We start from the raw sequence: 15,702 nt of genomic DNA on the forward strand, positions 1-15,702 counted from the left end.
AGGATTAAAATATTATTAAAAACTGTACTGAAACTGAAACTAAGAGAGCTAAGAGTTGGATGGGACAGAGGTGTAATCTTCTTACACCACCTCCAGTGATAAACACCCGCCTCAGGGCCCTAGGCCAACCAACAAAGCCAGGTTTTAATACCCTTCCCAGAGGCCAAAAGGAAGGGGGCAGTGTTCTCAATTCCGGTAGCAGAATGTTCTACAAGGATGCGGCATGTGGTCCGTTCCACCCATTCACTACAGCACACAGATGTTAAACAAACTAAAAAACATTCTATACAATCTGAAGAGATGCCAAACAGCCACACTGATTATGCACTAATTCTGTATGTAGAAGCATATGGAAGGTTTTACAAGTCACAAACTTTGTTTTGCCTTAGGCCAGTGGTGAAATCCAATTTTTTTTTACTACTGGTTCTGTGGGCGTGGCTTGGTGGGTGTGGTGTGGCTTGGTGGGCATGGCTTGGTGGGTGTGGCAGAGGACGGATACTGCAAAATCTCCATTCCCACCCCACTCCAGGGGAAGGATACTGCAAAATCTCCATTCCCACCCCACTCTGGGGCCAGCCAGAGGTAGTATTTGCTGGTTCTCTGAACTACTCAAAATTTCTGCTACTGGTTCTCCGAACTGCTCAAAATTTCCACTACCAGTTCTCCAGAACCTGTCAGAACCTGCTGGATTTCACCCCTGCCTTAGGCCCAGAACAAAGTTATTGGCTGTATCTATAGAAAACCTCCTGGAAGACAAGATTCAAACAGTCCAATTAAGAGTATGCATTTCATTTTAATCCATCCAAAATAATAGGTGGTGGGATCCCAATGAATTCAGTGGTATCAGTTTGTTTTCCACAGTCATTTTGGATATTTGCCTGTGCTATCAATTTAAGATGAAACAGATCAGGAATTTTAGTGCACATGTTGTAATCTAAGCCTTGCTTGAGTTCACTAACAGTTTGAGCAATCAGAGGGCTAAGGACACCTTGGAAGCAATATTGCAATTGCTTGATTGCCTTGGTTAGTCATCTCAGGAGGGTCATCTTTGCCCTGATCTTTTAACACAGCTGCATACCTATTTCTAATCATTCATTTAAATTGCATTATTCTACTTCTAAAACTGAAACTTTTTTGGCATGGTCTGTTTGGTTCAACTTCATGCATCTACACTTCAGAACAATTTGTATCGTAACAATTGAAAAATTATGATTTCAACATTCTCATGGTTGATATCAGAAACCTCCTGGGGGAGAAGATGCAATTGTTTTGTGAAGTAGTGAACTAAGGATACTAAAAATAATTTAACACAGTAATAGCAATATTTTTTTTAAAGTAAGGTTAATTTAAACTTTTGGAACTGATATACTTGCCACTCATACCTCATTAAATCCTTGAGGTTTATGCAGTGGTGGGATTCAAATAATTTAACAACCGGTTCTCTGCCCTAATGATTTCTTCCAACAACCAGTTCATCAAACTGCTCAGAAAGTTAACAACCGGTTCTCCAGAAGTGGTGCGAACTGGCTGAATCCCACCACTGGGTTTATGAGATCTACATGAAACTTGATGCCCAACATATAATTTAACAAAAGTTTTACACAGTAATGTCTTCCATAATCTAATCTATATCATTTACAAAATCTCTAAAAGAGAATGTATACATTTAAAAAGATACAAGATGTCCATATTCTGTATATCAGAGTCCACGTAAGTATTATCATATCAGAATAGCCAAAGCAATGCTCTTTCAGGATTAATATATGGTTATGAAAGTTTGATACCGAGAAAGAAAAAGCGTACACATTTGCCTCTGCAACTTACACATAATAAATTAGAAGAATGATTTGGAAAGCTGTCCTATCTTGGATTTACAAAAGAGACAAGTTAAACTACTGAAGCTGTTCCTGAAAACAGACAAAAATAAAATGATAAGAGATCAACTTGTGGACATTATTCAATGGCATTAAAAATATGTTATTAAAATGCAAACCGAAGAACTATAAAGTAAAATTTAACTGGGTAGAATACACATGTTATGGTTTCTGGTAGCTCTTAATGGGATTTCTTGTTGACCTATTAAAGAACTATTTATGACAGATTTTTTTTTTTGCTTTATTTCTTAAAAAAAATAGTAAATTGTATAAAAGATTGGATTTATTTGATTAAGGTTAAAATATATATGTTAGTATTTCGGGTAGCTCTTAATAGACTTTTGTTAATTAGTACTGAATGATGGAGTTTCTATAATTTGACTATTGATATGGAATCATATAGGAAGAGATTTTTAAATTGAAATATTAGAGAAGGTGTTAATTACTGAAATGGTTTATACTTGTGTGGAGAGAGAGGAAATCATCTTTTATATATCTTTTTTCTTTTTTCTACATTGTTGCATTTTCCTGTTTGGTTTTTATGTTTCTTATTTGTATTAATCCTTTATCTGTCTACTTATAAACTTTAATAAATTATATTAAAAAAGCAATGCCTCTGAGTTATGAATCTGGGGAAGGATACAAAAAATATTGTGGCCTGCAAAAAGAACCACTCAATTAAGCCCAGACCAAACAAAGATGAATTACTCTCCTAAAATGATGATCACCAAGCAGAAACTCATACATTTTGAATATATGATGCAAGCAGATAATAGACTAGAAAAGACCACTATGTCTGGCAAGGTTGAGGAAGGAGAAGATAACAGATAAGGTGGATGGGCGGCATTAAAGAGATTATAAAACCTCCTTTAGTGTGGCAATGGAATATCACAGAACAAATTTAGGTTGTAAAAATTGGACATGCAGTATTAGGAATAAAACTCAGTGTTTTGAGTTGACGCAATGCAAAATATGCATGAAAACAATACTTCTTCTGGTGTTTATTTCTGAAACAATGAAAAAATGATTGTCCCCTTGTCTAAAAATCTGCAAAATGACAGATATTCAGCACCACATATCACATATATCATACTATTAAATTAATAGATATATTTTTAAAATTAGCCTTCTGGCTTCATCCTGTACTGAAAGGCTGTACATATTTTTCATTTTTTATGCTACACATGTAAGCTCACAATTCTTCTATTTTTTTCTGAAATTACTATTACTACTAGACTCATACTCAATCTACCAATATATCAACACTTATTCATTGCTGATATACCTACAAAGGGATGAGTCAACTAAATTTTGATTGCAGAGAGATGAAACATGGTCTGAAGAAACAATCTGTATTAGGCAATCTTGGATATCCATAACCATTTCAAAATGAGTAATAGAAGCCTTGTTTCATGAAATGTCTATCCTGAGTCTAACAGCTGGTGTTGGAAAAATATTTTAGTCATATGTGTTAACAATTCAATAGGTTTGTTTCTTTAAAAAAAATATAAAATACTTTTCATCTGAGCAGCCTACAGGCTTATTAGATATATAAAGGAAGGCAAGTTTTCCCAAATAATTGTTTGTGATGTCACATTCCCTGAGAATGTAAAAGGAAAAGCTTTTAGAAGTACACAGTAATTGTAAGGGAGGCAGGATATGCTAGTCGTGAAATAGAAGATGTTTGACAGGGAGAACCTCTTCTTTCCATGAAGGCTCTCCTCATAAATGAAGACTCTGGAAAAGCAGGATCCTCTGTGGTTGAAGAGGAATGTGACAGAGGTGGAGCTAACCTGTTGACTGTACAAGGTTAAACAGTCCAAAGTTTATTAACTTGGAAACAAAAGTCACCAAATTCAATGATTCCTAGTACATGAAGGTTGCCTAGGTCTGTTGTGTTCTCAATCCTGGACTGAGACCTCTATCAACTTGTTCGCAAAGAGAAGTAAAACCAATTCAATACGTTAAATATTTCTTCTCTACTTATCCCCATCCATAGTAAATAGGGCTAAACACATACATTTCTAGCATAATAGCAGCATATGCATAGTTGGGAGTAACTGGATTCAATACAATTTCTTTTACTCTGTGAGAAGTAGTTAGGAGTTTGTATGTAAGAGAATGACTTGTGTGGGTATGTGTGTATAAATGCAGATATATGTCAAAGCACATATTTGGGGTGGGTGGGTGAGGGAGTTTCCAGAATTGTTTTGAGGGAGAACTGGCAACTTAGTTGACAAATAGGGAAAACTGGGCTGTGAATACAAATTTAGCTGTGTTTACAGCAGTTTTCTACCTAATCCTTTTTTTGAGGGGAGTACAAGGTTGTCTTACATTTGGAGCTTTCCTCTTTTTTGTGTAACTGCAATTTGATGTGCTTTACATCCAGGTACCCAGTTTTAGAAATGTAATTCAATTATAATGTATATTTCAGATGCCTGCTTTTTTGACAGAAAAAAGCCAAAATCATAACCAAACTTCATTGTTTAAATGGTTTCAATCATTACTTAGTCAAAAGCAGTATTATTCCTAAACTAAGGGATTAAATCTAACTTGCTGATGGGGTCTAAGGAAAGAAAACATAAACGATTGTATACTCGCTCTTCTAAATAGTACTCCCAAACTGCTTGAAAAATCCAGTTCCATTGTACTAGCCTTCCATAAGCCAGGAAGCAATTATAGTTTTCAAACAACTCACGTTCCTCTCAAGGGTATCTGTTGTTTGCTTCATAGCAGTGGAAGCTCATGAGTATTAACTTTATTACTTAATAATTATCAACCAGAAGAAATTGCTAACAGGCATTTTAAATTATGCTTTTAATGAGGATTTGAATATACATTTGCCAATTTGGATAGCTTGTCTTTCATCACCTTCCAAACTTCTCGCATATGTGCCATGAAGGCTTTGAGCAAATCATTTCGAAGTTTTGCCTCTAAATGGGCATTCTCGCTGCCTACCTCAACTGACTGCTTGTAAGATGAACTAGAACAGGCAGAAACAGACAAGTATTTAGCACATAATCTGTACTATAATAGTGACTCGTAATGAGAGATAGATATGTGCCAGCACACAGGTCAAATCTCCAGCCTAGTTTCACCTTTGATCTCTTTTTGTACTGACTCACTCTGTGACAACAGGGCGGCTCACTTAATCTCTGCCTTCCTTCCTATAGTAGGGTGCTCATTTGCTTAGGGAAGGTTATAAACAAAGCTAATATTAATGGGGCCTTCATCGGTATCCCACTTAGATACTCGCACTCTCACACACATGCAGACTTGTACAGCACAAAATAAAGTAATGGTGGGGGGCGGGGGGAGTTATGGAATCAACGTGGGAAAATTCGGCTAATGTGAAATACAAGGAACGCGGCCGGTGGGGGGCGGGGGGGCGAGAGGGCAACCAAATCTAAGAAAACAAGAGACACAAGTAAAGGCAGAGGCCAAGAGGAAGCCTTGAAAGACGAGGAATGCGTGCAAGTCAAAGGGAGACTGGGGAGGGGTGGGGAGAGGATAATAGAGCAGAAAGGCAGATGAGAAGGATCGAGATCAAGGGGATCAAGAGAAAGGGAGAAAATCCAGAAGCCTCCCCAGCCCAGCCCGATGCCAACCGCTTCCTGCCAACCCGAGAAGAGCCACTCACCCTGTATGCAGAGCCTGAGATTCGCACCCTTCATCCACAGCTACCAACACAGCAGCCTGGAGGCCTCCCCTCTCCTCTGTTCTGCTTCTCCTCCGCTCCGCCCCTCCACGGCTCCTTCCTTCCTTCCGGGCCGTGTGGGCGAACCGGTCACCCGGCTCACGCTTGCGATCTGGCACGCGCGGCAGATCGAGATCTTCCCCCTCCCCTTCATGGTGGATTCCCGTAGGTCAGCCTCCGGAGCTTGCCCTTCACGGTTGAAATGGAAAGGACTGGACGTACCAGTTAGTCTCGCAACCCAACCTGTCAGCAGAGTTTCAGGAAGCCCATCTGGAAATTTAAGGCGGGCTCACTGCCATGGCCCTTCCAAGGCATTAGATAAGTAGATTTTAGGAAGGAAATAAGGAGAGTTCTGCAGGTAACCTACCGTAGTAAAACAGAGAAGATACTTCCAGACACCACTGCCAATGAACATGTCTGTCTGTCTGTCTGTCTGTCTGTCTGTCTGTCTGCCTGCCTGCCTGCCTGCCTGCCTGCCTGCCTATCTATCTATCTATCTATCTATCTATCTATCTATCTATCTATCTATCTATCCTCTTATTCTGCCTTTACCATTCTGTAAGCAACAAAAATCAAATGGGGAAGAGGTAGATCACAATTGCTTAATAAATGTTCCATATGGAAGTGTCTAAGTATCTATATGGGGAACAGTAAATAGCTTGCGGCAAAAATACCTATGTATTGTGGCACCTTAAAAGTGTATTATTATACCAGACATTGCACTTCCATCTCCTGTTTCTTTCCCCATAACAAGCACTCTTTGAAGTAGATTGCGCTATAAGATTTATAAAAGTCTTCTAATCCAAACTTCTACCCAAAGTAGGAATCTTCTGACCATTCCAGATAAATATCTCTCCAAGCTTTATTTGAAAACTTGCAATCATGGAGCCCAGCTCAAGGCTATCCCATCTCTTAATAGCTCTCATAGTCAGGAAATTCTTCCTTATTTCAAGTTTGCATCTCCCTCTGTAAAGCTTTCACCCACTGTATCTTGCCATGCTCACAGAAGCATCTTATGTGGAATCTTATGTCCCAATTTCATTGTCTTCTGAATAAAAGTCTGATCTGTAGAACATGAGTTCTCAGCAAAACAACTAAAATAATTGAAATCAGCTCTGTCACCATTATAGATGTGTTTAGCAGGCATGCTATTCAACCAGTTTTGAGGAAATTGAGCTAATATATCCAATTTGCAAATATAAGATTACAGTACAGGTAGTCCTTGATTTACAACCACAATTGAGCCCAACATTTTTGTTGCTAAGTGAGATTTTTGTTTGCCTCATCTTACAACCTTTCTTGCCTGCAGTGTGAATCAGTCAATTGTTAAATTAGTAACAGGATTGTTAAATTATTCTGGCTTCCCCATTGACTTGCTTGTCAGAAGATCATAAAAGCTGATCACATGATCCTATGACACTGAAACTATCATAAATGAGTCAGTTGCCAAGCAGCCAAATTTTGATCATGTGACCATGGGGATGCTGCAACAATCTTAAGTGTGAAAAACAGTTATAAGTCACTTTTTTCAGTGCCATTGTAACTTCAGTTACCAAACAAATTGTTGTAAATTGAGCACTACCTGTATACAGTATTCAAGTCCAATTTATGTAAAATTGGAAATCACAAAATGTAATTTATTTATGTAATTCTAAATCTTGCATTGGTTTTCTAACCATGGAACAACAATAAATGCATTTTAAGATGATATGATTTACTAATTGGACTTTTTAATTTCTCTTTCCTTAGTATCAGAACACCACAGAAAGCTAGTTTGTACCTTATAAAATGTATAATTTCAGATTATGGAAATTACAGAATTAAAGGATTGAAGATGGGCCTTCCAGATCATTTAATTCAACTCCTTATTACGATCAACATGACTAATTTCATAATACATTTGGTAGAGTTGTAATATTGTTATTCCAAATAAATTTCAGTTGGTTCTCACTCTGAATTTTTTCAGATGGCAATCCTATATATGTTTATATTCAGTGGGATCTTCTAAGTAAATATTTATATGAATTGCAGTCTTAGTTGTTGTTTTTTAAAAAGCACTTTAGCAGATTTTTAAAATATAATATTGACCAGTCCTCAAAGCCTATTAAATAATATATTTATAAGAGCAGATGTATCTTGCTCAACAACCTTTACAGTCACTTTAATTTTAGGATTAAAACTAAAATATATATTGCTCAGGTATGGATGCCTCTGGATCAACGTATTGAAAAATATAAAAACACTTAACAAATTATCCCCCAATAGCAAGAGAAAATTGATGATCATCCTCAATATTTGTGTATTTGCAAAGTAATTGCAAAACAACCAACCAAACAAACAAACAAATTAATAAGGTTTTGCAAAGCTGCAAAAGTAGCCTTCACTGGCACATCAGGAAACAGTTACTAGTGAAAACAAGTATTGTCTTACTACATAAAAGGATGTATAGTAGTTACAATGTCTACAATTTATGGAGTATCAGCAGCCTTAAAATCGGATGAAGTCTGTCCGGGACCTGTAACTAGTTCTGAAATGCTTGCATTTATCTGAAAAACAGATTATTTCCCCCAAAATCATTTCGTTTTTAGATGGAAAACTCAGTTAAAAGATTAACTGAGGATACATTGAAAGATGTATAGATATATTTTACCCAATGGAGAAATATAGATCCACATTATTTAGCTATTAGCTAGTTATTGCTTATATAGAGTGCAGTACTGCAAGCTACTTCTGCTGACTGCTGGCTTCTTGCAATTTGGCAGTTCAAATCCCACCAGGTTCAAGGTTGACCCATTCTTCCATCCTTCCAAGGTGGTTAAAATGAGGACCCAGATTGTTGGTGGAAATATGCTGACTCTGTAAACCGCTTAGAGAAGGCTGTAAAGCATTGTAAAGTCTCAAAGTTTGTTTGATGTTTTAAACATTTGTTGCAGAAATACTCTCATTTATGAAAAGATATTTACATCTACTTAACATCATCTTTCACTTGTAAGATTATAATTCTTTTTCTATTATTTCTTTTCATGAAAAATTTGTTGAAAAGGGAAATATACCTCTTCAGTAATTTTAATTAGTATGCTGAAATATTGACCTGTCATTAGCGCATTGCATTCAAACTTTGCTCCATTTGGTCTTTTTTAGAATGGTGTGGTTTGCATGTTTGTGTGTGTGTGTGTGTGTGTGTGTGTGTGTGTGTGTGTGTGGAGAGAGGGGGGGAAGAATGAATTAAGAGACCATGGATTAATACAATATATATTCCAATGTCTTGATTCTAATTAATTAATTAATTAGATTAACTAATTAATTTTTAAGCACCAGACTCATCAAGACCTAGAGTTCTTGGATGTATTTCTTACTTTTGGGTTTGCCATAGTTGTTTATCTTATATAGCCACAGTATATATATGTACATATTCAAAAGTATCTATTAAATTTAGTAGAGCTTAGTGTCTTGTATGATTGAAATTGTATGATAAAATTCTGAGATTGAATTCTGCTGGCTGGGAGACTAAAGAATCACCCTATAACTGAGGACAGCTCTAGTGGAACTGAATTTTCATTGAAAATTAAAGTCTTTCCCATTGGAATCAAAAGAATAGAAAAGGTCAACAAAAAAACCCACAAAACATTGTGGCCACATTGTGTTGTCACCACAACAAAGCATAGGTTATGATGTAACAGCATGCTTTTTTTTTGGCCTTTGAGTCAGTATTTGATTAAGTAGTTCCTACAGGGTTTTTTTATTTTTTGGGAAGTGGTGTTGTGCTTAGGGTGAGATTAGATCTCACTGCTTCCTCATTTTTAGCCTGATGCCTTTAGCCTGACTCATTATTCCACACCATACAGTAACAATAGAGATCATAACTAGGCTGATAGGAGAGTTATATACTCTCACCTTGTATCATGCATCTTCCAAAGGGATAGAATCCATTCAACACTCTGTGTGTGGATCAATAGGAGATTCATCAATAGTATTAAGTACCAACAGTGACTGGGATGCTGTCTGTCAGGTTGTTAAATCTGCCAAATGCAGAGGGGCATCTCTATGCCTATTGCTACAAACTTTATGTTTTTTAGGGAGTGCTAGATAATATGAAATTCTTTCTTCCACCACAATTAGTCCAGCTTTTAGGAATGAAGATGTGAGGCAGGTGAAAGGGCTACTTAATGAGCCCAAGAACAGTGATTCTCTCTCTGTTCATTCAGTTTATCTGACCTATAAAAGGAGATTGTAGAATGGGTGTTGTTGCCAGTATGCAAAGCAGGGAGGCAGAGAACTGGTAGAGAAAAGATGATGAGGCTAAGGCAGGGGTGTCAAACACACGTCGTCATGGCGGTGTCACATGATGTGTCGGGACTTTTCCCTTCGCTAAACCAGGTGAGGGCATGGCCAGCGCATGATGCATCCAGCCTGCGGGCCGGGAATTTGACAGTCCTGGGTTAAGGATTTGGCTTGGCAGTAAGTCTGGCCTGACAAGCAACATTGTCAGAATTGTCACATTAGTTACTATAGATTTCTTCAGAAAGATTGGTTGACTATGATAGGAACCATTTCTGTAATGTTCCAATAATGTTCTGTAATGTTCTGTAATGTTCCAATAAGGAACATTTCTGTACTATTTGAAGTATAGACTTGATTTTCTACCTATTTCTTCAATTTCCATGATGATCTGCTTGCTAAGCAACTCTGGATGGCTTTTAGATAGTTTAAAAATAACAGTTTAAAAGTTAATAAGAGACAGTGCTGGGGGAGAATAATTCTGATAGCACACAACTAAAAGAGGCTCATGTAACATTATGGCCATTATGTTAACATTATGTAACAGGGGAGGTGGAACAATGTCCTCTTCAAATTCAAATGATCCCAATCTGCAGCCTTTAATACAGCCATAAAAAGCTGGTCATAACAGGATAAGTGTGGTGAAAGAGAAAGCATGTTTTGCCTTCTAGATCCATGAAATGGTATTGTAGTGGAGATCTTGTCTCTGTCAAGTATGGCTTCTTCTCCCAAAACCCAAAAAGCAAATGGGGCTATATTGACACTTTTTTCCCCTGCTGAAATTAAAAATTTGGTTTCTTTCTTCTCAATGCTCTGTCAAAAACTAACAGCCATTAGTGTCTTGAATGAGGACACGGAGAATATCAATGAAACTTTTCATGTACTGGCACATGATTGGTGGGAGTCTAATGGTGTTTCTAGGGATGGTGTAGTCGTGCAGATACCATATTTTTTAGTTGTCTATTCCCCACCCTGCTCTCAGGATAAGCAAATTTAGATACAATGGACATTGTACCATAGTAGTAATGACATATCTCACTCCTCTTCCCAAAATACAAATCTCATATTGTTTTTCCCAAGATATTCCATCTATGTATTCATGTAAAACACTCATTTCTATCCCACTGCAATCCAGAGACTTGTTTGTCATTTCAAAAGACATTATCTGTTTCGTTTAGAATATTTATTTGACATACTATTCCATTTTAATCTTAATCGATTAACTTTAATAAATTTAAGATAATCTAACTCTGGAGTGTGGCCAGAATGTGAAGATAATTATAAAGGTTTTTTTTTCCTCCTTCTAAAGCATCCTGTTATCTGGTTGGAATTTAATGCAACAACAGAGCTCTGGAACACAGTATTTATGAGAAATCAGTTCAGCAAATCATGTAAAGATGATTTTTTGCAAAGTACTCAGCTGAGAAGACTGCTTTGATTTTTCCCTTTGTAATCTTCCAATATTAATTTTTTCCTCAGTTAAGCTGTCCTTTTTTTAAAAAAAAAATCTTGCTGTTTGGATTAAAAATATCAAATTTTTGCAGAATTTTAAAAATACCCTTCTTTTATCTTTTAAAATACATGTTATAGAAGTTGTCACCAAGCTAAACCTGCCTGAACTGTAGTGGGTGCCATGGGAGCAAGAGAAGGGAAGAAAGTTGAAAGCAGTGTTCTATTGTGAAACAAGCCTTCCCCTTCTGTACCTAGATAAGAGGTGGAACTTGTATTGCAACATAGTGCAATATTCTGCAGATGCCACTGCTGATGTCAAAAAACTGAGCCACATCAGCTCTGCTTAGGTGGCAGAAGTCTAAGAAATATCACACCTGCAGCATAAGCTACACTGGAAAGCTGAAAAATCACGCCAGATGATGCAGTGTGGCAAATTCTTCTGTGGTGTTGCCAAAGAAAAAAGGAAGGGGAAAAAAAATCCCATACGGACATGCTTCGGAAACTATCAGGAGCCAGTGTGATTTTAGTTTAGAAAATTGTCCTGTTCCTTTTATAAATTTGCAACTATAAACTGTCCAGGTTTGCTTCCATATTACATACCGTATAGCTTTATGCGTTTTTGACCCAACTTTACACCATACTAAATCTCAAACTCTGGGCGAGCGAGCTGATTTCCTAGGATTGAAGAAAATTCACTTTCCGAATCCTAGAAGACTTATTGATTTACCCATTAATCGTTCCGAGCAGCTATAGATCGGTTTTTTTCTTTAAAATTGGACTTCTGAGCAGGGTGAACCCAGATGTCACTGAATCCCGCCTGTCAAGTCAACGCTTTTAAAGCAAAACCTGACCGCGATGACGTCCCCAGGGCGCTATCCCTTTAAATCTCTACTGCGCCTCCAAGGCCACCGTTTTTTCAGCCCTAAGCCCCGCCTACGGCTGCGGGCTCCTCCGTTCCGGAAGTGCCACGTGTACCGAGTGCGCCTGCGCGGCCTTCGTTTACTTTCTTCCGGTGTGAAGAGCAGGGCCTCCCCTCCTGGGCTTGGCGAAGGAGCAAGACTCAGAGACGCCCGCGAAGCGATCCTCTTGCTTGCCGCTATGGCCCAGCCGGGAAGGCCCGCGTATAATAGCCTTACTAGAGCCGGCCAGCCGCCGCCGCCACCGCCGCAGCAGCCGTACAGCAATGGTGAGTGAAGCCGGCCGCACCCCGGGTCGTGTTAGGGGGCTCCTCTAAAGGGGGCTTGAATCTTGGGTGTCTCTGGCTCCTTTTCGGCAGGGCAGTCATATGTCACGCCCGCGGAGGGGCAGGGCAGGGCAGGGCAGGGGGGCCGGGAGCGCGGAGGATCCGTGTACGTGGCGGCGGTATGCCGACCCCGTTCGGTGTCGCCCCTCGCGGAGCAAAAAGCCCCCCCCCCGGTTTCCAATCCCGAGGCCTTGGCTTCCCTTCGCGATGGCAACCGGTGCTTGGAAGGCGCTGAGTGTAATAGGGAGAAAACCTGGGAGTAGCAGTGGAGCAGTGGCATCCGCACTCGTAGCAGCTACGGAGCATTTTCTTGCCGTTCTTGGGGGCGAGACAGCGATGGGCGCTCCCTTGTATCGCTCCCTGGCGATGCTTTCGTAACGATGAAACAAACGCCCGCCGCTTGAGAGTATTTCCCAGAATTTAACACGAAGACACGGGAAGCGGCTCCCAGAGGGAGAAATAGGTTCATCTGGGTAGCAGAATAATATATTCTCATATATATATATATATATATATATATATATAGCCATATATATATATATATATATAGCCATATATATATATAGGCAATACCCGATGAGCTCACAGATTATTGTGGCCCAGGTTTTGTGGCTTGCAACCAATTGAGGCTGTGTGAGAAGAGGGTATATGTCTTTAGAAAAACGGGATGGTTTACAACGACGGAAAAGTCCCCAAATGTTTTGTGTTCTGTACAATTAATTGATCAATTAGCCTTTTGAGGCGGCTTCCCAGCTGAGCATTTTTCCGCAAAAAACAAAACAAAACACCATACAGTTATTTTTTTAAAAAAAGAAAGAAAGAAAGCACTATTGTGAAGAGAATTGCATATAGAATGGATGCTGCTTGCTTTCTGGGATCTGTGGGTGTAAAGAATGCGGTGCATAATTCAAATCCTCCTGTTTTAAGGAGTTCATTATGCTGGTATAATCAGAAAATCTCTCAGCTGACTAGTTGCTCAATTTCTCCTCCTCTCTCAAAGCTGTCAAATGAGGCTGGTTGAGGAACTGTGTAAACTGTGCCTCATTTGTGTGCGTACCTGTGTGTTCTTCTGATAAAAATAGAGCAATAGCCAAACTTTAGCTGTGTTTCACTGTATAGTTTCATAGTTGGATGTTGGCAGTAATTAGTGCTCTATTTTTTTAAGACTGTAGGTCTAGGAAGAGAATCAAGTTGTATTAGTACTTACAGGAGTTGTACAAATTTTGTTTCTGAAAAGATTGAAACTGTGGTTCCATAAGTTACATTTCTGTAATATAGAACTTTGTCCTTTCCCCTTTACTACACCAATTTGGAGTTAATGCTCATAGGTTACATGATGTGGGCTTCCTGTTTACACGTGAAGTGTAGAATTCTAAATCAATATGGGCATCCTGAATTATAAAGTGATAGTGACCCAAAGTTAGCTGGAAATGGCGTGATTGTTTATTGCAACAGGATTTTGTGCTGGAGCTGGTGGACAACAAATAGAGATGTAGAAAGAATGCAAGCCAGTGGTATTGTTTAGTGTATTGGAAACTGATTTAGGAAGAGTAGCATTTGGCCTGTAGATTCTTGGTATCTTGCAAATCAATCAAGATGGACATATAGACATGGTGTGTGATTTTTAATTAATATGTTTGGTCTTGATGCAAATCATGGTACAGGTAGTCCATGACTTACAATTCTAGCTGATGTTTAGATATACCACCCATTATCAAACTATTAGCTATACATTTGGCTAAAGGAAGCAGTGAATCCCATTTTAACTATCCATTATGTAAAATATACTTCATTTTAACAATCCTGAACTCTCAACATATTTAGTTTCAATAAGTAAGTAACTCTGAATCCCGATGTTGAAAGAAAAAACTTGCTCCATCCGTATTTTCCATACCATGCATAATTTTATATTCTATCATGTTATCTCTCTTTGCTTCAAATGAAAAAGCCCCAGATGCTCCAGGTAGTCCTTGACTTACAATCACAATTGAACCCAAAATGTATCTTGCTAAGGAAGACAGTTAAGTGAATTTTGCCCCATTTTACAACCTTTCTTCTTGTTGAATGAATCACTGCAGTTAAATTAGTAACACAGTTAAGTGAATCTGGCTTCTCCATTGACTTTGTTTGTCAAAAGGTGATCACATGATATCGGGACAGTGCAGTCATAAATAGGTGTCCGAATGTGTGACCACAGGGATTCTGCAATCGTAAGTATGAAAAATGTTCATAAGTCACTTTTTTCAGTGCCATTGTAACTTCGAGATGACTAAACAAATGGTTGTAAGTCAAGGATTACCTGTATAGTGTATTATCTTTCCTTAATTGAAACAATTTTAAACTTGTATAGGTCTTATATTTTAGTTTGTCTATATGGATTTATGATGATCTAAAACATTGGAAGATCTATTTTAATTAATTAAATATATGTATTTTTAGCTTATAAAATATCCCAAGACTCATTTGACTCTTGCACAGAATTCTGAATGTGGTTTGTGGTTACCCAAAATCCTGTGCAGCTTCTGCGGCAATAAAGGCAGTAATTCTGAGTAAGCTGCAACTTTAAATAGAACAATATACATAGATGACCAGTTGATATAAGCATGATCTTTTATTAAAAATGTATGATCTGAATTAAGGAATTATAGATTCCACTTGTTTTTACAATCAGGGCAAGCCTAAATAGAAAACATGTTTGACTTATGCTAGATAAAATAATAAACTATCATTCTCCACCAATGTTTCAAGCCTGTTATTCCATTATCTTTCTGCTTTTCCAATCCAGTAATGGCAGTGTTCATTGTCTGTTTGAAGACTGGATTTCACTAATATTATTTAAAGGAATCACATTTCTGTACTCCATAAAACTGAAAATGAGATCTGATATCTTATGTAAAAAGGAGGAGGAAGTGGAATTAGGCATTGTATGTAGCAGAAATTCCAGTCTGTGATTTTCTGAGCATCAGAAAATTTTAAGTCTTAATTTTATTTGCATTGATGCTGAATAGTGCTTTGGAAAACTAAAGTGTTACAAAGAAACATAATTAGAATTCCAATTTGTTTCTAAAGTAATAGGAAAATTTATGTTCACGCTGCCTTGCAATTATTATCCATTTTCTATGTAGAGAGATGGGTTTTGATCCTGAAAATTCTATGGG

General features: G+C 38.0%; 2 protein-coding genes across 5 annotated transcripts in view; one reads left to right on the top strand and one right to left on the bottom strand.

Moving 5' to 3' along the window:
* SAR1B (secretion associated Ras related GTPase 1B) overlaps nt 1–5,843 on the bottom strand; it is a 30,263-nt gene extending 24,420 nt beyond the window's left edge. The window contains exon 1 of the mRNA XM_034403931.3: nt 5,515–5,843. The gene's annotated coding sequence lies outside the window, so the exon portion shown is untranslated. The remainder of the gene's footprint in view (nt 1–5,514) is intronic.
* A 5,299-nt stretch (nt 5,844–11,142) lies between these two features.
* The window catches only part of SEC24A (SEC24 homolog A, COPII component), a 41,120-nt gene continuing 36,560 nt past the window's right edge, over nt 11,143–15,702 (top strand). For 2 of the 4 annotated variants that reach the window (XM_034403863.3, XM_087887446.1), the window contains exon 1: nt 11,143–12,487. In XM_034403863.3, coding sequence (XP_034259754.2) covers nt 12,157–12,487 — 331 coding nt within the window. In that variant the 5' untranslated portion in view covers nt 11,143–12,156. Of the gene's footprint in view, nt 12,488–14,681; nt 14,755–15,702 lie in introns of all 4 variants that reach the window. The other 2 variants (XM_087887447.1, XM_087887449.1) reach the window with 2 other exon arrangements.

Source organism: Pantherophis guttatus, chromosome 2, assembly GCF_059756535.1.
Source record: "Pantherophis guttatus breed Tessera chromosome 2, ASM5975653v1, whole genome shotgun sequence".
NCBI lineage: Eukaryota > Metazoa > Chordata > Lepidosauria > Squamata > Colubridae > Pantherophis > Pantherophis guttatus.